This window comes from Ascaphus truei, chromosome 10, assembly GCF_040206685.1.
Source record: "Ascaphus truei isolate aAscTru1 chromosome 10, aAscTru1.hap1, whole genome shotgun sequence".
Classification (NCBI taxonomy): Eukaryota; Metazoa; Chordata; class Amphibia; order Anura; family Ascaphidae; genus Ascaphus; species Ascaphus truei.
Genome location: NC_134492.1, coordinates 9,738,223 through 9,764,273, shown reverse-complemented (window position 1 = coordinate 9,764,273; position 26,051 = coordinate 9,738,223). Strand labels below are relative to the sequence as shown.

At 43.0% G+C, this 26,051-nt stretch overlaps 1 protein-coding gene and 1 long non-coding RNA gene across 5 annotated transcripts in view; one reads left to right on the top strand and one right to left on the bottom strand.

The window, feature by feature from the left end:
• Positions 1–14,748, top strand: part of ST6GALNAC3 (ST6 N-acetylgalactosaminide alpha-2,6-sialyltransferase 3) — a 238,383-nt gene extending 223,635 nt beyond the window's left edge. For all 4 annotated transcript variants that reach the window (XM_075615778.1, XM_075615776.1, XM_075615775.1 and 1 more), the window contains 2 exons: positions 8,128–8,235; positions 13,427–14,748. In XM_075615778.1, the coding sequence (XP_075471893.1) occupies positions 8,128–8,235; positions 13,427–13,607 (289 nt within the window). In that variant the 3' untranslated portion in view covers positions 13,608–14,748. The remainder of the gene's footprint in view (positions 1–8,127; positions 8,236–13,426) is intronic.
• Positions 14,749–23,364: 8,616 nt separating this feature from the next.
• On the bottom strand, positions 23,365–25,416 carry LOC142503357 (uncharacterized). Its single transcript, XR_012803974.1, has 3 exons — positions 25,145–25,416; positions 24,682–24,910; positions 23,365–23,516 (listed from the first exon to the last, which is right to left on the bottom strand). It is a non-coding gene; the product is annotated as an uncharacterized LOC142503357 (long non-coding RNA).
• Between the last annotated feature and the right edge of the window lie 635 nt (positions 25,417–26,051).

Here is a 26,051-nt window from a genome sequence, read left to right as displayed (position 1 = left end):
GTTACAGCTTGCACAGCGAAACAGCATACAAGTGGAAAAATGCTCCAAACACCCGGGGAAGCTCCAATCAGTCTAGTCTGATCCCAAGAGAGCGAGTGGAATTCTTGGTCGGGCACCTGCACGGTCCGTGGACAAGTTTCTGGCACTATCCCAGCCTGGGCTCTTATTTATAGCAGTTTGTGTTAGGCTTCCTCCAATCACTGCTGAGTGTTGTAGCAAATTAGGACTTAAACTGATGAGTCACACTTTCTTTGCATTAAACAACTCTATATATGGTGGACATGTGACAGAGAGAGCTCTGCTAACTCAAAGCACATGTCATGGCACACTTAAGCTGATGAGTGGTCAAACATGTGACAAGAGATCTGCTTACTTAAAGCACATGTTATGGCATACTTCGGCTAATAAGTGTTACTTCCCTATACATTCCACCTTTTGATTTGGGTGGCAGGGCAATATCTTCCTATAGACAGAACACCTACACTCAAGGTGCGGTATATATAGTCCATATTGATACAAAGATAAAACCCCCACGTAAATAGTAACAATTGTTGCACAAATACCCCCAGCCATCTGCCTGAGTCTAGGCGATGGGTATGTAACTAGACTTGATTTTACATAACAAGCTCTTCTCTGGAACGGAAATTAACTTTTACCAACGGGTAACATAGTAAAACTGCGATGGGTCGTATATTGGAGACAATGTTCAATAGTCCATGGGACACCCATATACGGGTAACCATCTTCTTCTTGCACTGAGGTGGGTCCACTCATCCGACAATTCGTATATGGGTAACCATCTTCTTGCGCACTGAGGTGGGTCCACACATCTGCCAATTCGTCTGGTTGGTTTGATTGGACAAAGTGTTCAGTACGCCGTGGATCCCTGGGATCCAGATATCCATGGACACAGCAAAACAAACAGAATTTATTTTGATCAATTAACGGCTATTAAATGATAGGCAGGAACATATTCAGGGTGAAGGGCCCAGCATGTCATTACCTAGAATCCCTGGAAGCATTGTATCTAAGGCTGAGACTATACCAAGTGCTGCAAGGCGGCAGTGCTATTCTGTGACGTTACCCAGCACTGCCGCAGAGCAGCATCTTGATTATACCAGGGAGGGAGAGCAGAGGAGGCGTGGCCGTGAGGGGTTCGCCCTCATTGGCTGAACCGCTCACGTGACACGGCCGTCGCAAAAAAACAACTAAATCCTCTGTCTCTTCCCCAGCCGTACTCTTTGCAGTACGGTCGCAGTGCGACCGTCACCAGCGGTATGAGCGATTTCATAGGTTTTTTGTCAGTAGTTTTGTGGTGCCGCGCAGCACCGCTACTCGCAACGCCGTGCGCATTTTTGGGTATAATCACGGCCTTAGAGATAATGGGACAAGGCAAGTTTGTAGACCTGTCTGAGACGTAAATATACTCTTTAGAAATTTATCAAACTTTGTGAATTTAATAAAAGTTAAAAAATGCGAAAAATAATGTTTTTATGGCAAATCCGAACTTTTCGATAACAAGTTGCTTATTTCTACTCAGAAGCTATCCAGAAGAGGTACCCTTACCTGTGCCTGTAATAATTGCATTCAGACAGTATTCTATTTTATCTCGTTGGATGGGAGAATAAGATATTGTCCCAGTGCATAAGACTCACACTGAATGCATGAGAAGTGACAGGACTGCCGTTTCAAACATGGATCCGACTGTTTTGACATTTTCTTTCTTTCTGGGGACATCTATATGAAAGAGTAAGAAAATCAGACACATGGAGCATTGTATAATATAAACTTCTGTGAGTTAATCCTGGGGATTTAAATGCTTTAAATAAGTGGCAGATGATTACATACTAGATAATCATTATATTCTAAAATAGTCAAAGGGTAGTGTATTTATTGTAAATAAAAGTGTTCATTTTAATCGTGTTGTTTTTGTTAACAGTCAATGAGGGGTTTAAAAAAAAGGAAAAATCAGACTCCAGTGGCTGAATGTTCCCTTTTTTATTATATGTATTGATAGATTAACTATGATAGAAAAAGACAGAATCCTGCAAGAACAATAAGCAGAGCATTATTCCAACAGAGTATTGCATCTATAACAGCTGTGTCCCAGCACACATGTATGTACATAACAACATGTTATATACATGTTCGAATATTTTGCCAATTACTGTAACACTGTGAAACCACAATACTGCCCCAGATTGCCCAGTCTAATGGAGACGCATCAAATAGGGAAGTTATGTAATAAAGGAACAGATTTCATGTTTTTGCTTTTAGGGAGAGTCTTATAAAGTCTTGATATGTAGTGAGGATATGTTCCTTATATTATAATACCATTTCATCTCTGCATGAACCATACAGGGAAGGTTTAAATGAAATACTGAATCATTTCTCGAGCTCTTTGTCTATCTTTAATGTGAACTTTTGACATTTTTCAGAGACAGGTTACATACAAAACGGTCTAACTTGTGCATGGGATAAAGTCCCGCTGAGTTTTTGTACCTCCATTTTTTATTCATGACCTAATAAATTAGTTTTTTTATTGGAGTTCACCTCTCTATTTCTCCTTTTGGCGATAGGGCACCTGCATTTGTAAATTTTTGAAGTGAAACTTCCTTAGTGGCACCTCATTCGAACTGGGGCAAAAATGGATGGTGGAGACAGAAATGATCCGGATGTGACGTCAGTGCAGGCAGTTGAGGCCGGGCTGTGTTCTGGCTCAGCCCGACCCCAACACTGACATGATCCCAACCGCTCAAAAAATCAGATGCGGCGGCGGTCATAGCCGCCGGCGCCGCTCCTAATGGCCGCCGCTCCCCCCACATGGCCGCAGACATATCGCTGCCACCGCCACTCCTAACGGCCGCAATTCCCCCCCCATGCATTGCTACTGTACAGCGGCTCCCCGGGCTCTCTGTCCCAGCTGCGACATAGCCGCCGGCGCCGCTCCTAACGGCCGCAATATCCCCCAGGTGGAGATGGGCACGTGCGGCATCCGGGGCAGCGGGGACCCGCTGACCGGCTCCTGGGCCCAGGCCCGCTCTCTGTCCCAGCCGCGCGCTCTGCCGGGCTGGAGACTCAGACAGAGCCCCCCTGGGCATGCGCATGCGCTGCTGGGCTCACTCGAGTACAGGCAGCAAGGGGAGCTGTTCAGCTACCGCCAAGCTCTGCGCTGCCCACGCCGCGCATGCGCAGTAGTCATGGCGATGCTGCCGGACGCCACACATGCGCAGGAGCGGCTGGCAGTGGCGCCGTTGCCCCCACACGCTCCTAACACGCTCCTAACGCTCATTGACAGCGGCGCCATTCCACCCTCCACTGACGCGGGCGTTTGCGGGCCCCCTGCGCCCGCAGGAAGCGGTGGCACACGGCACAAACCCGGGTGCAACCTGCGCGGCACAGGGGGTAGAGAAAAATAAGGACAGCCTAGTGTACTCCGCATAAATTGGCGTGGGGGAGACAGGTTGGGCATGTTGTCTAAACGGGAAAGCTATTGGATTTACGTATTAAAAACCCTGTCCCCATTGGGTCTAAACATTGACTTTGATTTGGCATCGTTTTTGAAAGATCCTTAAAGAATGTTCATATCCTTTATCCATTTTCTATAAACGTTTCATCATTTTATTTGCATATGTATAAACTTGTAATATTGAGTGTCTATTTTAATATTTCAGTATTTTTTAATGTGTAGTTCACAGGAGTGAATCAATTTTATCAATTGCATAAATGTTATGAGTGACATTCAGGACCAGTTTGACCCCAACAGCATAACCCAAGGAGTGAGCTGTTTTCTGTTCCGTAATCACTCCACTAATTGCTATGCAATACCTCCGCCCATTTGTGCGCGGATATCAGTTATTTTGCCTGTACTTAAGGAACTAGCGTACTGGGCTCCCACACTCCCTGAGGAAGTGACTCATTGTCACGAAACACGTAGGGAGGAGGAGCCTAGTACAGTGCACGTCAGCCGTCACCCGCTGTGTACCATTTGGTGTTGGGGAAAGCAACCGGCACTGCGCCACTGACGTCATCAGTCGGCGCGTGACCACGTGGACCTCATCCCCACTGTGCTGGATACAAGCTGCGGACGGCATCCTTGAGTGGCACGTTTGCCCTTGCATATTGTGAGTGTGAACATTGCTGCTTTTTATCATTGTTAATAAAGTTTTATGCGGAGTACACTAGGCTGTCCTTATTTTTCTCTACCCACGGCTGCTGCGGTGCATGCTGCTCCTGCGAGGACGCCGTTCAGGGTGAAGAGAGCCATCTTGGGAACCACGTGGTGTCCGTGGACATCGAGGTGAAGAAGAAAGGAGCCTGGAACAGATTCTCTCCCCTGAATCAACAAGAGTCTATCTTGTAAGTAGGGATATTCTTCTCCTGGTTAGGGTATTGTAGTCTATATACTGCGCAATAGTGTGTTTTTGTTTTTATTTGTAATTACAGACAACATCTGGGAATCACACCTGGAAGAAAATCTACTTCATTACATCTGTTGGTGTATTACTCCACTATCAGGACTGTCAGTCCATCCAGGACTGTCTTTTGATATGGTACTGTGATCATCATTTTTTGCGCCGGGGACATTATCTTTGTATTTATATTCTGTTCTGTACTTTAACACCTAGGTCAGGGGTGGCTAACTGCAGTCTTCAAGGGCGCCCAACAGGTCAGGTTTTAAGTATATCCAAGCGTCAGCACAGGTGGCTCAATCAGAGGCTCAGTCTTTGACTGTGCTGAAGCTGGGCTATTCTGAAAACCTGACCTGTTGGGGGGGGGGGGGGGCTCGAGGACTGGAGTTGAGCACCCCTGATCTACTGAATAGAAGGTCTACTCGACATCAGACTGACAAGTTTGTGATCTGGGACAATATATCCCTGCTGATATGCCAGTCGTTGACTGAGCCACTCATTTAGCCACCTGTGCTGAAGCAGGGATGTCCTGAAAACCTGACCTTTTGAGGGCCCCTGAGGACTGGCGTTGTTTACCCCTGGCCTAGGATAATGTAGGACTTGCAGTTACCCAATGTCTGGTTCTGTAACTCACATGACATGCCCAGGACATACTTGAAAACGAGAGGTAACTCTCAATGTATTACTTCCTGGTAAAATATTTTATAAATAAATAAATAAATGCAGAAATGGTTTTGTTCCTTGCTATCGAGTAATAGGTAAGAGGACGGGTCGGGGTACAGAGTGTGCCTAACTATTCATGTGTAGAATTTTGATTTCATTTAAAATGAATGCTGTAAACCCTGGGTCGGAAAACTAATAGGATTTCTGCATTTACCTGCTGATCCATAGCCTTCAGGCTAGATTGCATGTCAGCCGGCAGTCAACCTGTAGAATGAAGCAATACGTTAAAATATGAAATAAAAACATCCTTGCTACCTTACACCACAGCTCTGTCCAGCAGTGTCTTGTATATAAACCCATTTCCCTGCAATACAGATGTAATGTCGCGGGGCAGGGGTACCCATTTCTTGGATGTTTGATGCACTTATTGTACGGTCTAGCACATTTGTTTCGCCGCGACCAAATGACTGTCGGCATTGGCCGCGATTCCCCCCCCGCCACCTGGACACCCCGAAGCCGGCCAGTCCCTAACCTTAACCCTTACCCTGAAACCTCCTAATATTAACCCCTAATACTGTACACTAACCCTTTACCCCAACCACTAAACCCCTAAAGTTAACCCCCTACCCTTAAACTTACCTTCTCGTTGAGCCGGGCGGTGGAGGGACCCCATGCGGCTAAACGCCGGCGGCGGGATGGCCACGACCAAACGTCCCATTCTGCTTATTGTATTTGTATTGTATGAATGATCTGATCTATGTTGTACAGTGCTGCGCACATTGCTGGTTCTGTGTCAATAGGAATATTCCTACGTACGGTTTTATTCATATTATGTTTGTTCTAATGATTTATATTCAGTTAAAATGTGCACGTTCCTGTTAATGTTATACAAATACAGAGATGGTGCTAGGTTTGCGCTGCACCAGACATAATAATAATAATAATAGCATGTTCTTGTATAGCGCTGTAATATTACGTAGTGCTTTACAGAGACCTTTTGCAGACAGTCCCTGTCCCATGGAACTTACACTCTATGTTTTTGGTGCCTGAGGCGCAGGGAGATAAAGTGACTTGCCCAGGGTCGCAAGGAGCGACTCCGGGAATTGAACCAGGCTCCAAACTCAGTGCCAGGCAGTGTCTTTACTCACTGAGACGCTCCTGCTCATAGACAAAAATCAAAAGGCTGCAGGCCGCAGGCCGCACGCCGCACACCGCACACCGCACACCGCACACCGCACACCGGCACACACATCTGCGGTACGGGAATCCCTGGAACTGCAGAGTGATCTGGAGGCATGGGAAATGGGGCATGGGTGCTCTTCAGGTACCCGCGTGGTCATGACCAGGAAGAGAAGACCTTTGTGGGCGGAGCTGCCCACTCTGATCCGCGCTGGGGTGGTGGATACTGCAGCTGGCTACTTCTTGTACCCAATGTGCGGGGATATGGAGTTGGGGGTGCTGCTGTGGACCCACTTATCTGCTCTATCTTGTGAGTGGGGGGGGGGAGGAGGGGTGCTGCCATTGCTGTCCCACCTCTGTTTCTCATCGGGTAAGAGGGGAGGGAGTGTAGGGGTTCTGGCGTGTGCCCACCCCTGTGCCTGATCGGGTAAGAGGGGAGGGAGTGTAGGGGTTCTCACATGCGCCCACCCCTGTGCCTGATCGGGTAAGAGGGGAGGGAGTGTAGGGGTTCTCACATGCGCCCACCCCTGTGCCTGATCGGGTAATAGGGGAGGGGGTGTAGGGGTTCTGACGTGCGCCCACCCCTGTGCCTGATCAGTAAGAGGGGAGGGAGTGTAGGGGTTCTGACATGCCAACCCCTGTTAAGTTCAATATAGAAGAACCCTGCTTCAGCTAAGTACAAAGTAATAATGTGGGGGTAGGGTGTATCATATATATTCATCATAGGGTATCATATATGTGTGCCATTTGTTGAATTTTAACACCCATTATTTTAATTAGTATAGCATTAAAAATTATTTTTAACATTCACATTATACATCAGGGGGTATTGAGTGCTTATAGTGGGTTCTTGCCTCTTTATTACTTACATGCCAACCCCTGTGCCTGATCGGTAAGAGGGGAGGGAGTGTAGGGGTGCTGTCGTGGGCCTTCTCCATTAATTAACTTTAAGTGCATTCTTGAAAGAGGAAGGAGAAACTGGGAAGGGCCGAACACCTTACTAAGGAAAATCCATGACAAGAAACTGATTAGCCTTAATTGGAAGATTACCAGTAGGAGATATTAATTTGGATTATTCATTAACCCAATGATTGTATGGACAATAAGTGAACGTTTCCCTTCTCCCAACTTCAGTAAGGATTCCTGTAATGCTTCCTTTAACATGGTGTTTGGTCAAACTTCTCATACTGCGTGGAATACCTAAATGAAACCAACAACCGCTATTGTCATTTTAAAGACTGTTTACATACTTATTGATACTGTACTTCAATTACTCCTATTTTACATTGTGTGAAAAATCTAAATGTTATCACATGGTTAATACACTTATCCCGGGGATTGTGCTCTCATAAATACAGAGTTCACTACAGTTTTTGGAACCAAAGGTACTGTAATTAAATGATGTTCTGCTATATTCACTTCGGTTTTAAGCAACTGGGATGATTTAGAAATGATGCACAATGGTGATGTGTCTGGATAATATGAGAAGTGCTTAAAAAACACATTATATACACCTGTGTGTACGGTAGTGATCAGCAATGCATGTACATCCAAAGTAAAAAGGGGCTGTTTAATTGGTAAAAGATTATAAATCTCATTGTTAAACACATACTGTATGTTTGAATCATATAGAATGTTAAATAACATACAGTAATGCCTAAAAAAATAATCTTGGCCTTGAGTGTAGAAGAAAATATCTGTACCTGTCCTATTGCTTGCAGGAGAAGGGAGGCGTGACATCATGGAGGTTTATAGTCCACAACATCTTCTAGAACTTGCGGGCAGTCTGGCTCTGTATGGGATTAATTGAGCTACACGTGAATTATACTACAAGCTTCTTATTGGATTCCTGTTTTGTGTTTATTCTTTACAGGGTCCAGTCAGGTTCATATCTCAGTACTGGTTGGTTTACCCTAATTCTTGCTATGGATGCCTGCTCTGGAACGCATGTCTATGGAATGATAAACGACAGCTACTGCAAGTAAGAGCACAGCAAATCATTTTTGCACATCTACAATTCCAAAGTGTTGTCAACATTTCACAATTCACTTTAGTACCATCAATCCAAGAAATTAATTGGTCAGCATTTCTGCTGCTATAGGACTATATTACCATTGCATTCAATTGAAATATTGCCCTAGTCAGACAGACATTTTAAATACAGGTTCCTAACACATACAACTTTCCAGCCAAGACACCACTTTGTACTGTAGAACTGGATACACGTGATGTCATCATTTGACCTTAGTGTACGCTGCACACACGTTTTACCAGCTGTTTGAGGCCCTGATAGTCTTGCAGCCAAATATTTAGGAGCCTGTGTAATAATAACACACAGAAAAGATTTTCTGGGGTGAGGGGGCGCAGCAGTTATAGAGGTCCCGCGCTCCCCCCCCAGGCATTTAAATTAAATGTCGGGGGAGAGCACGAGGCCTCTATAATAAACTTCCCTTCCAGCGACCAGTCATCATGGTTACCCGGCGTCAAATGACACCGCGGGGACACGTGACGTTACCATGGCGACATGATGTCACATGACCCTGCGCGTCATTTGATACGGGGGGAGGGGGGCGCGAGGCGCCATGGAGAGCAGGCTGGTGCGCATGGGGAAACGTTTGCGCACCCCTGTAGTAAGCCATGCTGGAAGGTGCCCTATGTAGAAGCACTGCTTAGGAAATATACCCCACAATGTTTCTCTTTACACGCGTTTTGCCCTAACATTTTCTCTGTACATCCTAAAGCTCTGTGCCTTCTTAGGTTACAATTGTATTTATATTTTAGATTTAGTATTGTAGATATATATACCTTTTTTATATATATATATATATATATATATATATATATATGTATATATATATATATATATATATATATATATATATATATATATATATATGTATACTGTATTTGCTGAGAACGGAGTTACTTTTATCTTGCATCTTCAATAAAGGAGAAAACGGAGGCCTGCGTTCTGAGGAACAATGCTGCACTTTCATCGGACATGCACAATTTTCCCAGGAAGAAGCCTGCTCATCGCAGGCGAAATGCTCTTTGCACAGGGTCAGTATTGCCGGTCTGAGGAAAGTGCTGCGTTATTCCTCACACCAGAGGCTTGAGTAGAAAAGTGATTGTTGTTCTCTTTATGCATCTTAACATTACTCACCTCTTATTATTAGCTATAAGTTATGACTCTCTGATTTACGAGTATTTGACCCTCATTGCCTTGTCACATGGAGATTTTTCTGGATTAACTGTGATATTTCCTTTTTTGTTAAGATATAGACATACCCGTTTATAACTAACACAATGTGACACTTAAATGCAATATTGAAATCCCTTTTCCTGCCTTTATTGGAGATGCATGAATAGAACGTTTCTGTGCACCCCTGACTGTGAGTATTCGAGTCACACTAACGGAGACCTGCGTCAGGCTCTTCTCTCCTCCGTTACTTATATCCCACCCTACAGGCTCGGACATTGAAACATTTTGGACACCACCTTCCGACACAAGATTTTGTGCATGGTTATACTTGCTTAAAGGTTGATTATCATTCACCGCTGCTTCATCTACTGACTGAGCGTTTATTTCAAAAGTTTCTACTAAGACAGCACAGTCAATTCATTGAACATTTATTGCTAATTGCGTCTCTGTTATTCTCTCTCACTTCCTGGGTTTGCCTAATAAAAAAAACAGTGTGAACCATTCCAATTTCACAAAGATTAAAAAGTACTGCGGTTGCCGGGGGTGGGTTTTATTGGCAGTCACCATATAACACACACTCAAATGAAGAGGTTCTCAATTAAATGGTTTTAAATTGTTAATCTTGCAGCACATTACAATATAAATACATAAGTAATTAGGGCAGGAGTAAAATTTGAAGCTTCAGACCTTTAAGCAAACAGATGGAGAAAGGAGTGTCTGCCCAAAGAACGCAGAGAGAAAGGAGAGAATTTGATGGGACGTTTTGAACACTTGAAGGGAGGGCTACTGACTGAAGTAGAGGGGCCAGTGAGTGCCTTGTGTATAGTTTGACAAGTGCGTTTCCAGGGAATAAAACAAAAATGGCAGCCTTTCACACATAAGGAAAAACTAAGGGGCACATTTATCAAGGGTTATTGCATTCGTTCAGGGGTTAACTTTCATTGCACTCACAGCTGCCATTTTTTTTTTTTAATTAAAATGTTCTTCCCTTTAATATGTGGATCAATACAATCCACACAATGATAAGTAATTATCTAAGTTATAGATTGATCCGTTCTATGGTGATCGATCGGTGAAGATTCGGCTCGGGGGTTCACTAAATGGCTGTCAGTGCAGCAGAAGAGGACCAAAGGTGCAAAGTTCTGTAGGGAAGATCATGTGACCAGGCAGTCACTAGATACAGTTGGTGCACTGCTATAGAGGGCTCAAAAAGTGGTATGCCAGAGCCTGTTTCAGAAGTGGAAGGGGATGCGACTTTGTAAATGGTTGCTATAGAAACAAAAAATGCTTGTTACATTATAATACATTAAAATGTAATTCAGGGTTGTTGTTTTTGTTGTTGTTTTTTTAAAGCTACAACTATTTCCTCATAGTACAGAACTGATTTATTAAAATAACCACGCATGTATTGTAGGATATTGCTTGGTCTGGAGCTTTAAGACCGGAAAGCAACAGAAGATCACATGGGCAGAGAATTTTGAAAACTTACTGGATTTACTTGTGTATTTCCATGAGAAATTACTTGTTACCAGGGTTACCACCTTCTTCTGAGGGCCAACCCGGAGATTAAAAAAAAAAAAAAAAGTGGCGCTTACCTTAAGCGGCGTCTCCGGCATCCTCCAGATATCTCCTCATGCAACTCCCGTCAGTAAGGCTGCGCGGCATCAAATGGCGCCACTTTGCCATGACAATGGGACGCTGCATGACATCACTCGGCATCAAGTTGCCATAACAACTTGACGCCGTATGGCACCTAGGCATCACGGACGTCATGTTGTCATGGCAACATCGCGCTGCATGGTAACGGCCGTCAAGTAATGTCACATAGCGGTCCCGTTGGCATGGCAACTCGGCGCCTTTTGATGTCCCAGCCATATTTGCAGTAGGTTTAGGGGGAGATGCCGGGAGGATGCCGCCACCCGGAGGTTTACTAGGTAAACCCGTAGCCCGGGGATACGTGGCCAGAACCAGCAGTCTCCGGAACCCGTAGTGGTGGCAGCCCTGCTTGTTACAGTGGCTATTTCACTCTTTGAGTCCCAGTCATGTTAGTTTTGCTCTCGAGTTTCAATTGAATAATTCACAAACGTTACTAAATGTTACACGGAAATGTTACTGTGTTATACACAGGACACCAGGTTTTTCCAAATGCAATCAAGAAAAATAGGAAATAAAGTAAGAAACCAAATACACTGGATAATTGGGCTGCAGTTCTGCAAACTCACAATGCATTTGTATGGGGTTCCACGGAGGCGCCTGTGCTGCAGCAGGGATATCCTTAAAACCTGACCTGTTGGTGGCCCTTGAGGACTGGCGTTGGCCCACTCCTGCCCTAAGTTATCATGATTCATCTTCAGACATGGTCATTTTCAAAAACTAGGTCCAGTTTCAGCCCACATCTGGTGTCGTGATGAAGGGTTTACATTGGAATAAATGTAATATGCAGCGAGGGATAATGGGCATCAAATCAAATCATATTCAAATCTCATTAGGGCAAGGGTTCTCAACTCCAGTCCTCACGCCCCCCAACAGGTCAGGTTTTATGGATATCCCAGCTTCAGCACAAGTGGCTCTGGCAAAGACTGCACTACCTGTGCTAAAGCAGGGGTATCCTTAATCCTGACCTGCTGTGTTAGGCCTCGGCCAGGCTCCCTGCTGGCATGCTGAGGCGCGCTGAGGCGCAGGGAAAGCGGGTGCTTTCCCTGGCCTTGCGGTTGCTTACTGCACGCGCTGTCAGTGGGACGTCAGGGGGCGGGCTGGGGCCGGGGGCATCATTGGCCGGGGGCGGGCCAGTGACGTCACGGAGCTGGTTCGCCCTCATTGGGCGAACCGCTCACGTGACCGGCCTGTCGCGCCGGCAAGCGGGGGAATTTTAAATTCCCCTAAGACCTGCGCTTCCGCAAGCGCGCGGAAGCGCAGGTGAGCCCCTACTAAAGCCGCTCTAATTGCGGCTGTAGGGGCTCAGTGCTGAGCGGGAGCGCGCCTCAGCGCGCTTCCGCCAGCAAGCGGTAAACATGGCCCAGGCCTTAAGAAAGAAACCTTGCATTTGTGGCTTGGAATAAACTTCAAGCACTTCGCATGCAACAAATATATTGTAGTATTCATAATCGATTCAAAACTGGCTTCCAATAGTGCAGCACTGGCATGGCTTAAATTCATACCGTGGTAGGAATCAGCCATGATACAAATGAGGGAGCTGGTTCCCTCACTCACACAAATCCCATCAGTGATAGGATTTACCCGGAGTCCGACTTCACGCTGCGCGTACGCTGCTCAGCCTTCGCATATTAAATATCAAATATCCAAATAACAGGAAATTCCGGGAGCGAGTGATAAAAAGGGTGATCACCCAACATCTGAACCGGATTTCTCAGTATATTAACTAGTCATTTACAACTACATTTACCTGTTGTTTAAATGTAATACGATGTAAACATTTGTATTAGACCTTTTTGGAGTGGAAAAAAAAAACCTATAAAAAGTAACTATTCCATTTGTTTAGGAATTCTTTGGGAAATTCTCATAATAAACATGAAGTATTCTGAGCCAGGGGTTCAAAGAACAACCAGCGCTTATATTCTAAGTAACATGTTTGTCCTTTATATACAGTATTAAAACAGGAGGAAAAATATATATGAGTGCAACCTTTCCTTAACATAGCCAAAACAAATCCAATACATTGCCATTATACTGCCTAGCAATGCAGTCAGGGGGAGGTAGTGTAATGCTAGGAATATATTAAGCATATTAAAGCATTTTATTGAGTCTTTAGATATTTTAGTGAACATTAAGCATGTAGTGTGGCAACATATATATATATATATATATATATATATATATATATATATATATATATCTTTATATATATATATATATATATATATATATACTGTATACATTTTAAATAGTTCTTAAATGTTTTTGAGAAAATGATATTCCAGAGAATATTAACATTTTATTGTTTTTTTCCTAGGACAGATGGCTTCCGAAACGTTCCTTACCATTATTATGAGCCAGGAAGATACGAATGTGACGAGTACATTCTGCATGAAAATGCCCCACATGGAGGCCACAGGTTTATCACTGAAAAGACAGTATTTGCCAAGTGGGCAAAGCAACATAATATCACCTTCACACACCCGGGCTGGTCTTGATGGTGGTGGAGCAGCGTTGCTTCAATGCTATGAAATGAAATAGAACAGGAAATGACAATTAACAAAACATTAAGAACCTGCAAAAATGATACATATCGAAAATCAGGAAAACCTTTCACGTTATGTTTTTGAAACATATGTATAATGCGTTTTATTTCTAACATGATATTTAACTAAGAAATATTTGTGTATTGTACAGAACGTGGTCACGTCTGCAGAGTGCAGTAAATAGCTTGGATGTACGACAGAATAATCCCCAATGTGAAGATAATGTCAGGATGAGACATTGTGAAAACTGAAATTCTACCAAGGTGAAATACACCTTGAACATTATCACTGTTTTGTAATGATAAATGCTCTGAAAGAATACTTGACAGAAATATGCTTTAAGGTTAAAAATGTACTTCTGCTTGAACATTAAAATTGAAAACAATGGGCTTTTTTTTTATATAAAGCATGAAAAAAGATAATGCAAACATGTATTTTTATATCAATATATATTTTTTAAATCAGCAGTTTGTAGGGCACATTGCTGTATTACGGAACTACTATACATATATACTTCATATACACTACCTCTTTCTATACATGTAGCACATACTGTATACTGTGTATGTGTCTATACATACTGTATGTATAGAGAAATATATAGATATCAAAATACCTCACACACAGATCTATATACCTCACACTCTACTGTACATTGTAACAATAATATCTATGTCATATAGCGCTTTTCTCCCAATGGGCCTCAAATTGCTTCACAATTACAGCATAGCGGGCGGTACGCAGCACGCAGAACGCAGCACGCAGAACGCAGCACGCAGAACGCAGCACAGGCCCTGCCCTGATGAGCTTACAATCTATGTTTTTGGATGTCTGATACATTTTAATGCTTAATAATTTTCACAGTTTATGCAGCGTTGAAGATACCAATAATGAATCATTTTCAGTTGTCCATGTGACATTGTTCTTTGTATATTACTATTGATTCTAATGAGGTCAACTGCTGTCATATTCATTCAACTTGTATACGTATTTGTTAAAGTGTTTTCCCATCTTGAATCCTTCAAATCTTTGGGGTCATTAAGGCAACATTTTATAATCCATGTGCATAAAATAAAAAGTATGATATCTAGAACTGTTTGTGTGGTACCTATTCTCTTTTGGCTTAAATCAATATTTACATTGTTTAATATTGGTCTTGTATCTTCAGGAATGGTTCAAATAATCTCTGACATGGTCCAACTTTGGCAGGTTGCATGTAAGTGACATTAGGAGACAAACAATATTGCCAACCTTTACATTGAAACTCAGGCTGTGCTGGGAGAACCTTCTGCACCCACCGCTCTCAGCTAACTCATACCCTTCATAGCTTATATCAGAGGATCCCTCCTCTTGTCCTCAAGGACCGCTAACAGTGCAGGTTTTAAGGCTACCCTCTCATATCACAGGGGGCCCAATCATTTGAACGGAACCACCTGTGCTCAAGCAGGGCAATCCTTAAAACCTGAGCTGTTGGTGGTCCTTGAGGACTGGGGTTGGAAACCACTGGTTTATAGTATCATCTATATCCCGCTGCTATCTTTCTTTTCCTGATCTTTTACATACAACTTAACCCCCAACTTATTTGCTGGCATCTCTTGGATGTACAGATGTACTGTAGCAGCCGTTATTGTTCCCGCTGGCATGTTGTAGCAGGACACACACACCGCACCAGCGGGAGCAGACGCTATTGTAATGGCATTGGTCGTGCACGAAAAAGGGAGGGGGCTAGTGTGCTGTGTGCAATAACACCTGCGACATCTGCACCACTCCTTCAAACTTGAGAATGTCCAAGGTCGTACGCTGCCTCTGACATTTACTCTAACACCGCTCCCCTTATGTCTTACGCCAGCTCCTCTGGCTTTCTTACTCCTTCATTACCCACATTTAAGGGGTTATTTACTTATGTTGCTGGGGTAGAACCAGTGAAAAAGAAAAGACTCCAATTAACGCTAGTTGGGTTCAATTTATTTGATAAATATGGGGGGGGGGGGCTTGCACTGCTTTTGCCCACGTTTTGCACCCGGGAGACGTTTGTAAATAGCCCCCTCAGTGCCTCCCCACATCCTGCTGCCTCCAGCACTGGAACATTGTCAAAATCCACCCATTGCGTAACCAAAAAACATCCCAAATATTTGTTCGATGCAATGTCCATTGTTTTAACATCATTCTCTATTGCTCTGTTGTTGAGGCGGCGTTGTAAGCAATACAGTCTGCTCCAGGGGTGGCCAACTCAGTCCTCAAGGGCCACCAACAAGGTCAGGTTTTTAGGGTATCCCTGAATACCTGACCTGTTGGTATGTATGAATGTATGTATGTCTAATTATTTATATAGTGCCAATGGTGGCTCTTGAGGACTGGAGTTAGCCACCCCTGGTCTACTCAATTAATTGTAACTTAATTAATTAAAAGGTATATATTCAGGAGCTGCGATACATAGCACTCGTAGTGGTCACTTGCATTTTACAATGTTGCAGTAACAGCAGAATCATGAAAAACTAATTCAATTAGTTTGAAAGTATTCTTTATACAAACTCATTGTTTTCCATCCGTCCAAATGTTTGCCAATTCATTCTCAAAATGTGCCGATTAAGCTACTTTCTGCACAAAAACTCCTTACAACAAATCAGATATTGGATGTGGTGAAATGTAATTAATACTGTAAGTTTACGAGGCAAACAGTCAGCCATATTGGCAAGAAGGTAATGAATAAAGCTATACACAGAATGATTCATTGTAACATATTATCACACTAACTTAGCTAAATGGATAATTAAGCAGACCAGGTGGACCTTAATTATTAATTAGATTCCATTGGTTTACACATAGGGTTCCACATTCTGTGCCAGACACTTTTATATGTGTATATTATTCCAATTTAAAGCCTGTTTCAGTTCCCTAGGACTGTAGTAAAGATGGCAAAAAAAAACCCTAAAAGTATAAAAATATGCAGATGGAAACCAATGCCACGATATACCTTCTGTTATCCAAAACAGACCAATGGAAGCAGACAGGACAACCCTATTTCATAGTAATACGGCATCCATTTTTCCAGGTGAGCCTTCAGATTTTGTATTATGCATATTATGCTTACCCCGTTTTGGAACACAGGGGTATCGCTGGGGTATCGCTGGGGTATCGCTGGGGTATCGCTGGGGTATCGCTGGGTTAGAGCTGGGTTAGAGCTCCAGGAAGAGCGTTCATAGGGCGACCATATAGTGCTTGGTAGTGCCACCATTTTGCAAGATATACCTACTGTTATATTGGAAACAGCTGGTAATCTGTATCACTGCCGAGCATGTAAACAAATTCAGGTTAATAATTTAAAAGCTTTTTGTAGCACTATGTCAGACCGAAGGCAGAGAAATATAATGAAGGGACAGAACATGGTTATATACCTTTTTCAGGACTCAATTCTTACAAATCTGTGTCCTTCCTTTATTCAATATTTGGATTGTCTAAATAAGTAATATCCTTCTGCATATTTGACGGTCTCTCTTTCACTGCAGGTGGGTCTGGAATGCATTACTTCAGGAAGTACCTTGTTAAACATTACTCTTTTGACTGAAAGGGTTACATTGATATAGCTGCTCTGTACATTTCCACGTAATATTAATCAGTTGAGATGGCAAAAGTCCAGCAAAACCAAGATCGCTGGCAAAACTCTGGGACAAAAAAATCACCTCTCCATGCACAAAACCCAATGCTTTATACAACATTTCCAAACTCCAGTAAACACTGGAGATTTGTACTCAGGACAAGGTACTATAGGGGAACATACAAGTAACGACACTGACTGGCACTGAGTGTGAAGCAGGGGAACCTGGTTCAATTCCCGGTGTCGGCTCCTTGTGACCTTGGGCAAGTCACTTTATCTCCCTGTGTCTGAGGCACCAAAAACATAGATTGTAAGCTCCACGGGGCAGGGACTGTGTCTGCAAAATGTCTCTGTAAAACTAGCAGCGCTATACATGAACAAACATTGCTTGAATCCAGCCTTATTTTCTGTAACCCTACAACTGCAATGCATGCTCTAATCCTGATCCACCTTCCCGGCGTCCCAGTTCTCCGCTGCAATCTATTGTACACGGTGCTGATAGAATTGTCTCACTATCACCAAATCAGGGGTGGCCAACTCCAGTCCTCAAGGGCCACCAACAGGTCAGGTTTTAAGGATATTCCAGCTTCAGCACAGGTGGCTTAATGAGAGGCTCGGTCAAATACTGAGCCACCGTTTAATTCACCTGTGCTGAAGCAGGGATTTCCTGAAACCCTGACCTGTTGGCAGCCGCTAAAGACAAGAGTTGGCCACCCCTGTCATAAGGTATTATGATTCCGCTTCAGACATGGTCATTCTCAAAAACTAATAAAGGTTCAGCTGCAGCCCACATCTGGTGTCTCGATGAAGGGTTTACATTTGAATAAATGTAATATGCAGCCAGGGATAATATGCAGCATGTTGAGTTAATACTGTTTCACACACCTTTCTGAATCCTCTCAACGTATGGCGGGGATCCAGGCATGCATAATATGAGCCGTTTAGTTTTTTGCAACATTTTGTTAAAAAATAAAATAAATAAATATTATACTTGAATCACTCTGCATGATAAGTTTGATTAAAATATGTAACTGCGTTTTTTGTTCATAAATGTTTTCATAAAGAGCTTCTTCACCTTTTGAACAGTGCAATAAATGAACAGAGTGAAGCTAAACAATAAGCAACAACGAACAAAGCAGAGATATTTATTTATAAAAGGTTTTACCAGGATGTAATACACTGAGAGTTCCCGCTCGTTTTCAAGTATGTCCTGGGCATAGAGTTATAATGACAAATACATGGTTACAAATACATAATTACAATGAGTTAAATGGGTTATACAGTACATTATATACAAGACATGGTATGCACAGTTAAAGATAATATATACTATAGGCGTATATAACAGTTACAGACAGATTAAAATGTGAGACAGCTTTAGTTTTGAAAGAACTGATGGCAGAAGTGAAAATGTCCAGTAGACTGTTCCAGTTTTGGGGTGCACGGTAAGAGGAGGATCGGCCGGATACTTTGTTGAACCTTGGGACCATGAACAGTATTTTGGAGTCAGATCTCAGATAAGTGTTGCATGTGGTAGGGGTGAGGAGCTTGTTCAGATAGGCGGTAGCTTGCCCAGAAAGTATTTGAAGGTAAGACAGGAGAGGTTAACTTTGCACCTAGTCTCAAGTGATGACCAATCTAGTTCTTTGTGCATTTTGCAGTGATGTGTGTTGTAGTTGCATTGGAGAACAAAGCGGCATATTCAGTGACGTAGCTAGACATGGGCGGGCCCCCGGGCAAAAAGAATTTCAGGTCCCCGTTAATATTAATACTGACTGTAATTTTTTCTCCCTCCCAAACCTCTCCCTGATCCTCTCTCTAATCACCTGAGATTTCCCCCCTCATCATGAGCGCCCCCTCACCAGATCTCCCCCCTCATCATCATTATTATCATCATCAGCTGTCTCTCTTCCCCTCAGCTCTCTCTCTTTATCTTCCCCTCAGCACTCTCTCTATCTTCCCCTCAGATCTCTCTCTTCCCCTCAGATCTCTTTCTCTCTCTCTCTTCTCCTCAGATCTCTCTCCCTCTCTCTCTCTTCCCCTCAGATCTCTCTCTCTCCCTATCTTCCCCTCAGATCTCTATCTTCCCCTAGATCTCTCTCTCTTCTCCTCAGATCTCTCTCCCTCTCTCTCTCTTCCCCTCAGATATCTCACTCTTTCTCTTCCCCTCAGATCTCTCTCTCTCCCTATCTTCCCCTCAGATCTCTCTCTTCCCCTCAGATCTCTCTCTCTCCCTATCTTCCCCTCAGATCTCTATCTTCCCCTCAGATCTCTCTCTCTCTCTTCCCCTCAGATCTCTCTCTCTCTCTCTCTTCCCCTCAGATCTCTCACTCTTTCTCTTCCCCTAAGCTCTCTCCCATGCCTACCTTTGGCAGGAGGAGATGATCAGAGGAGCAGCCGGTAGAGGAGTTAGGATTTGCGCTGTGGCAGCAGACACCGGAAGTAAGAAACACTTCCGGGTCAGACTGCTAAAGGGTGCTCCTCCCCTGCCTTGCTAATTCTTCTACCGGCTTGCCTTTCCTGTAACACGGGGGGCCCGCCGCCGCATACCTTCTCCCCCTGCCTCTACAGGGTGGGGGGGAGAGCAGGCCGCCAAATTGCGCGGGTCTCCGGGCTTTGCCCGGGCTATAGCTATGCCCCATGGCATATTGAGTTGTAGAGGGTATCAAGTTTGCTAAGGTGGGTTTGGGGTGCCGAGCCGTACACTATATCCCCATAGTCAATAATTGGCATTAGCAACTGCTGTGCGATACTCTTTCTGACCAGCAGACATAGGGAGGATTTGTTCCTATATAGTACACCTAGTTTAGCATAGGTTTTGGATGTCAGGGTATCAATGTGCAACCCAAATATTAAATGGGAGTCAAACCATATGCCCAAATATTTGAAACGTAACGTGGCTAGGATAGTATTAGAGTTGGTTCTGATCTGTACAGTAGCTCCTTCATTAGAAGCTTTAGAAATGTAGCCTTGGTCCCAAATACCATTGTTACAGTCTTGTCAGTGTTTAGAAACAGTTTATTTTGGGAAATCCAGTTTTCAAGTCCCAAAGTCAGATTGAAGTATGTGTTCAAGGTCGGAGAGGTTAGGGCTGTACATATAAGATTGTGTCATCCGCATACATGTGTATTGAGGCTCCCTTAAAAGCTGTAGGAAGATCAAGGGGTTGTAGTTTATGGCCGAGATAGACACATGTTGGGATCTACCTGATAGGTAGGACTGAAGCCAGTTTAAAGCATGCTTCCCTAATCCAGAGCTCTGGAGTTTGTTAAGCAGGATAGCATGATCAACTGTGTCAAAAGCATTTGCAAAATCTAGGAATACTGCACCAGTGAGTTGTCCTCGTTCCAGTCCACACTGGATTTCATTGCAAACTTTTAGCAGGGTAGTTACCGTGGAGTGTTTGGGGTGAAAGCCAGATTGGAATTGGATAGGGCAATTTGTCTTGGTATAGTGATCGCTTAATTGGCAGTGGACACATTTTTCCATGACTTTGGATAGTTTTGGGAGAAGACAGATTGGCCTGTAGTTTGAGATTGTTTCCCCACTTTTGAAGAATGGGATAACTCTGGCAGTTTTCCAAGTCTTAGGGATATGGCCTGCAGACAGGATAGAGTTGATTAGGGAAGCAAGCGGTTTGGCAATGGCTGGGGCACCACGTCTTAGGAACTTAGACTGCAGTAGGTGAGGTCCACATTGGTCGATTAGTTTTAATTTGAGAAGCACTTGTGTAATCTCCTCTTCGGATACTGGGACATATTAAAAACTGTTGGCAGTGTTGGGAGGGGGTGGGACTGTAGGGGTACTCCCAGGATGAGATTCATGTTTGTGGATTGGGTTGTGTTTCGCTAATAAGTTAGTAGCACACCCCACAAAGTAATCATTGAATGTAATTGCAATGTCAGTGGGCTTTGCATGGGTAATATCCTCCTTAATGATATTACATGGGGGTAGCCAACTCCAGTCCTCAAGGCCTACCAACAGGTTAGATGTTAAAGATGTCCCTGCTTCAGCACAGGTGGCTCAATCAGTGGCTCACTCAATGACAGAGCCACTGATTGTGCCATTTGTGCTGCAACAGGGATATCCTTAAAACCTGTCGTGTTGGTGGCCCTTGAGGACTAGAGTTGGCCGCCCCTGAAACAGAGGATAGGACAAAACCACCTACTTTACAGAAAATACTCTCAAGTGAGAAATGTAAAAATGTAAGTTAGTTGATTAAAATCTAGCCTTTATGTACAATAATTATATATATTTTCACTATATATATATATATATATATATATATATATATATATATATTCTCTTGTAAATACTAAAATATCTTGCCTATGAGTTTATTAAAATGGCAACCACTTAACATTTCCAATGTAAAAAAAAGAAAGAGAAACAACCAGTGTAAAATAATCTACATCAGTGCATAAGAATCATTTTGCCAATTGATTAACTTTATTCCCCCCCTACAATCAGTACGGGTGTCGGCATTACTTTATATTTTGATGTATATAAAGGATTACATGGGTGTACCAGGATGTCTCATCTCCAAACGTGTTAACACTCCATGCAGTTGTTTTTCAGATACCTTCTGGCGATGCGTAAGGACAAGCCTGCCTGATGTTAAAAGAAGCCCAATGCCCATTTGTGGCCAATCCATCAAAGAGATTGTTCAATAACAATTCATCCTTAGAAAAATATAGTCTGTGTAACGCTGCCAAGTTCAGTAGCTGCACGGGTTGTTTGCCACAAGTGTCTACCAGATGAGTTAGAGCTTCCCACAGGCAGCATTTATTTGTATAACAGACTGTACTAAACAATTTGCATTCATGAATTGGCATCAAATCTTCCATTTAAAAGGATATCTTCCTTTCCAAATGTAGTTACTTTCTACATTCTCTCTTGTTTACTTTAGAGCAGGGATATGCAATGCTTTCTTCTCCAGAACACACCATTCTCAGAATTAAATCTGTCCTAGAAACAAAATATCTGCAGTAAGTACTGAGAATCGATCTAAATTTGCAGACAGCTCCAGCTCCAAAGACTTTCAGAGTGAAACCTGGGGTTCTGGAGTACAGCTGGGAAATAAAAATAAAGCGTGAGACCCCAGTCGTACTGGGAATAGGTGAGATAGCCTTTCACAGAGTGAGGCTTCACAGGCTGTAATCATAGCATTGTATTCAAACGCTTGATACAAATAGTGAAATTCAACAAGTACTGTACAGTGCACAATGCAAGTGAGAGGGTCTTACACACCCGTCATTACATACAATCAATACAAACCTTTTCCCAAGGAATGCTTATACAGGGAGGTGGGTAAACCCGCTGCTATTTTCATTCTAAACACCCAATTGCGTTTGGGATTTGATGGTTCTGTGCCACATATTAAACATGTTAATGGGATGGTTCTAACTTCAATGTTTCCAAATAAATAAAGGACCCCTGAGCTTATTGCATCCCTTAAGAAATTACCTTTACAGGTAGTCCTCGCTATCCAACGTTTCACTTTACAACGAATGGCATATCCAACGCTTTACAATGCAACCTATGGGCCATATTTCAACCCGGAATGCGTTATCCAACACTCACCGCCACTGATTAACATGGGACTCGCTTTACAACGGTTTCACTATCCAACGCTACTTCCAGAACGCATTCCGTTGGATAACCGAGGACTGCCGGTACTTATGAGAACAATGTTTAAACAGGTGCAATCCCCCCCCCCCAAGCAATTGTGAGAATAAGGGACAATGAAGATATATAAGGACGAAAGTGAACATAGTGAGTCTAGAAAAGAAAATGATACATCGGACAGACAAAAAGCAAGATAAATGCAGTAACGTGTAGCATGCTATGAACACGATCACAACATGGAGGTAAATAAACTTACTCCAGAATCGTCAGCTTTGAATGGCCATGCTGGGCTCTCACTATTCTCTGAGGCTCAAACAAGATCATGTAATATTAGGTATTTTTTATCTTCTTGGACTATTTCTTTACCATCAAGTTTTCAACAGATAGGGCTCCAATATCTCTGAAATATCATGAAATGTAGATTACAATTTTTTATGTCGTGGCACCAACCGGAAAAAGTAAAAAAAAAAAATGACTTGCCGATATTTTGGTTTCTTCTAGTCGCTCCATGGCAGTGATAACACGGGGTATCTGGACCCACTTCCTGCATCCAGCTGAGGGAAGAACAAGAAATCCTGACACCCGTGTCTAACGAGGCGTGTCTCCCCCTCACAGGTCAAATTAATCTCTTGTCAAAGCTATAAAAAAAAGCATAATTAGGCAGCAAATAATAACACAAGTGGGTTAAAGTAGGGGTGCTCAACTTCAGTGTGCAAACCCTCCCTCCTCCCCTCCCCCCCCCCCCAACATGTCAGGTTTTCAAGATATCCCTGCTTCAGCACAGGTGGCTCAATCAGTCCCTGCTTCAGCACAGGTGGCTCAATCAGAGGCGCAGTCTTTGACTGTGCCTCTGATTGACTCACCTGTGCTGATGCTGGGATAGCCTGAAAACCTGCCCTGTTAGGGTGGCTTAATGACTGGAGTTGAGCAACGCTGGGTTAAAGTATGCTGTCAGGGCGGGACTGCAAGGAACCGCAGCTACATTTCCCTTTTATTTTTGTGTCCCTGTTACCCCAGTTACACTTGGGATGAATTTATTTGAAGAGTTGCTACCTGGAGGTTCCAGCTCCTATGCCTTCCAGCAGAATCGAACGGGACGGTCAGAGGAACTATGCAATAGGCATAGCACAACAGACTTGAATTCACACTCCAGATATTATTTACATCGTTCATAATATTACTTTCTTATTGCACATTTCATGATATTATAATCTTTGCACTAGATTTATTTGCAGACACATTTCATTTTCTAAAAGGTAAAACAGTGTGACAGTCCATCTCCATGTGCAATCCAAGACCTAGCGAGGGAATAACATAGCAGCATAGTAATTGAGATTGAATACAAATAACGTGTCCATCCAGTTTGACTACACATGAAAGCATCAAATATTAAAGCGCCTACAAAATAAATAACATACTTTAGGAGCTTTAAATATTTATATGTACAGCAGGTTGTTGTTTTTTATTACATACAGTACATATATCTATAGTATCCACAGGTACAGTATAGCATTACTTTCTTCCCTTAATAATAATATATTCTATTTAGCAAATATGCATATAAATATTATTTTTCCAAATAATATTTCATAAATGTGTCAAACAGAAAATTGTATTTTAGGTGATTTTAGTGTTTTACTCCTTAATGTACTAAGCCATGTAATATACAATATCGAATGGCCATTTCTCACACAGCTGGCACCCACAACCCTAACGTATTGGTGCAGATAGTTAGAAATTATTGGGACCCCAGAGCTGAGCCTTCTTTCGTCTCTCTGGAACCCCCTTTGTAAAGATACGTACTGCTGAAGTTAGAGACGTTCCCGCCCCCTCCGGGCGGTTTAAATCTCCCTTGTCACGCGGGATTCTCGGAAGGCGTAATGGCATCTGCTTCTTATTGGATAGCCATTTTAAATCCCAGAGTGAAAGCAGGAAGTAATGCGGAAACCTTTTGCGGTAAGTATCTTGGGAAGTGTGGGAATCCCTGTTTGAAAATAACGCAGTTCAGCTTCAGGGATCCCTGGTTCCCATCCTGTAAAAAAAAAAAGAAGGCAGGGGGATTCCTGCTTTAAAGCAACAGTAAAATCTGCCATTTTATTTGTTCTACATTTTATTTTACCCTTTAATATGTGCATCAATACAATCCACACAATGATAAGTGATTAGCTAAGTTGACGATCAGTAAAACAAAAGAACAACAGCGCAAACGCATAGGGAAGTATGTTCAGAAATATATTAAAATGCAAAAAGTAAAATATCTGCGTACATCAGATCAAATTCAGTAAGGCATTTCATGCACTCTGGCATATGTTACACAGCACCGCCCGTCACCAGCATCAGGGGAACTCGAAATCACACCGCTCACAAGAACAGCTGCACCATCAGACAGGAGTGTCAGGTATGTAAGTTCGTTTCTATTCCAGCATCAGGGTTTTTTCCTCTGGCGTCTGCTGATCCTCTGTCGGGTGACCGATGATAGCAGAGATCGGTTAGGATACCGGAGCTGGAATGGGCACCGTCCGGCTTGCCGCACTGTTCCTCCACGTCGCTTTATGGCACTTTGCGACACGCCGTATAGCAAGGGCGGTCGCGAAGCCGATAGCCTCGTCACAAGTCCTGGCAGTCAGAAGGCGTGTAATACACGTATATCGGAAACAGAGGGACTCAAAATAGGGCTAGAGATATCTAGATCGATATTAGAGTTACTCGTTAACTATCTATCCAGATAGGAACTTACTGTACAGGCACTTTTTATAACCTCCTACAAGCTGAGAATTCACTGCCTAGATAGTCAATAAAGACCATTAAACATTTGTATGTAACAATCAGCAGGCTTGCATTCCTCGCGGAAATGCAAATGGAAATCTGCTAAGCAACCAGAAGAATAGAATGCATTAAACACATTTTGTCTTCAGTCCCAATATATAAATGGGGCTTGAAATAGGAGGATTTTTCATTACAATAATAAATACTTCTACAGAAAAGAAGTTAAAAAGCTCTCCAGCTTACTAAAGCGACAGAGTAACCATGCCACGTATAAAGGTGAAGGAGTAATACAATCTCATGCACAGTGGAAATAAGGTAAAGAGTATGTTTGGATACCTTTTAATTTACCAATATTAGAGTTCTTCATAGATGAAATGGGTAGACAACATTTAAAACCACAGAAACCT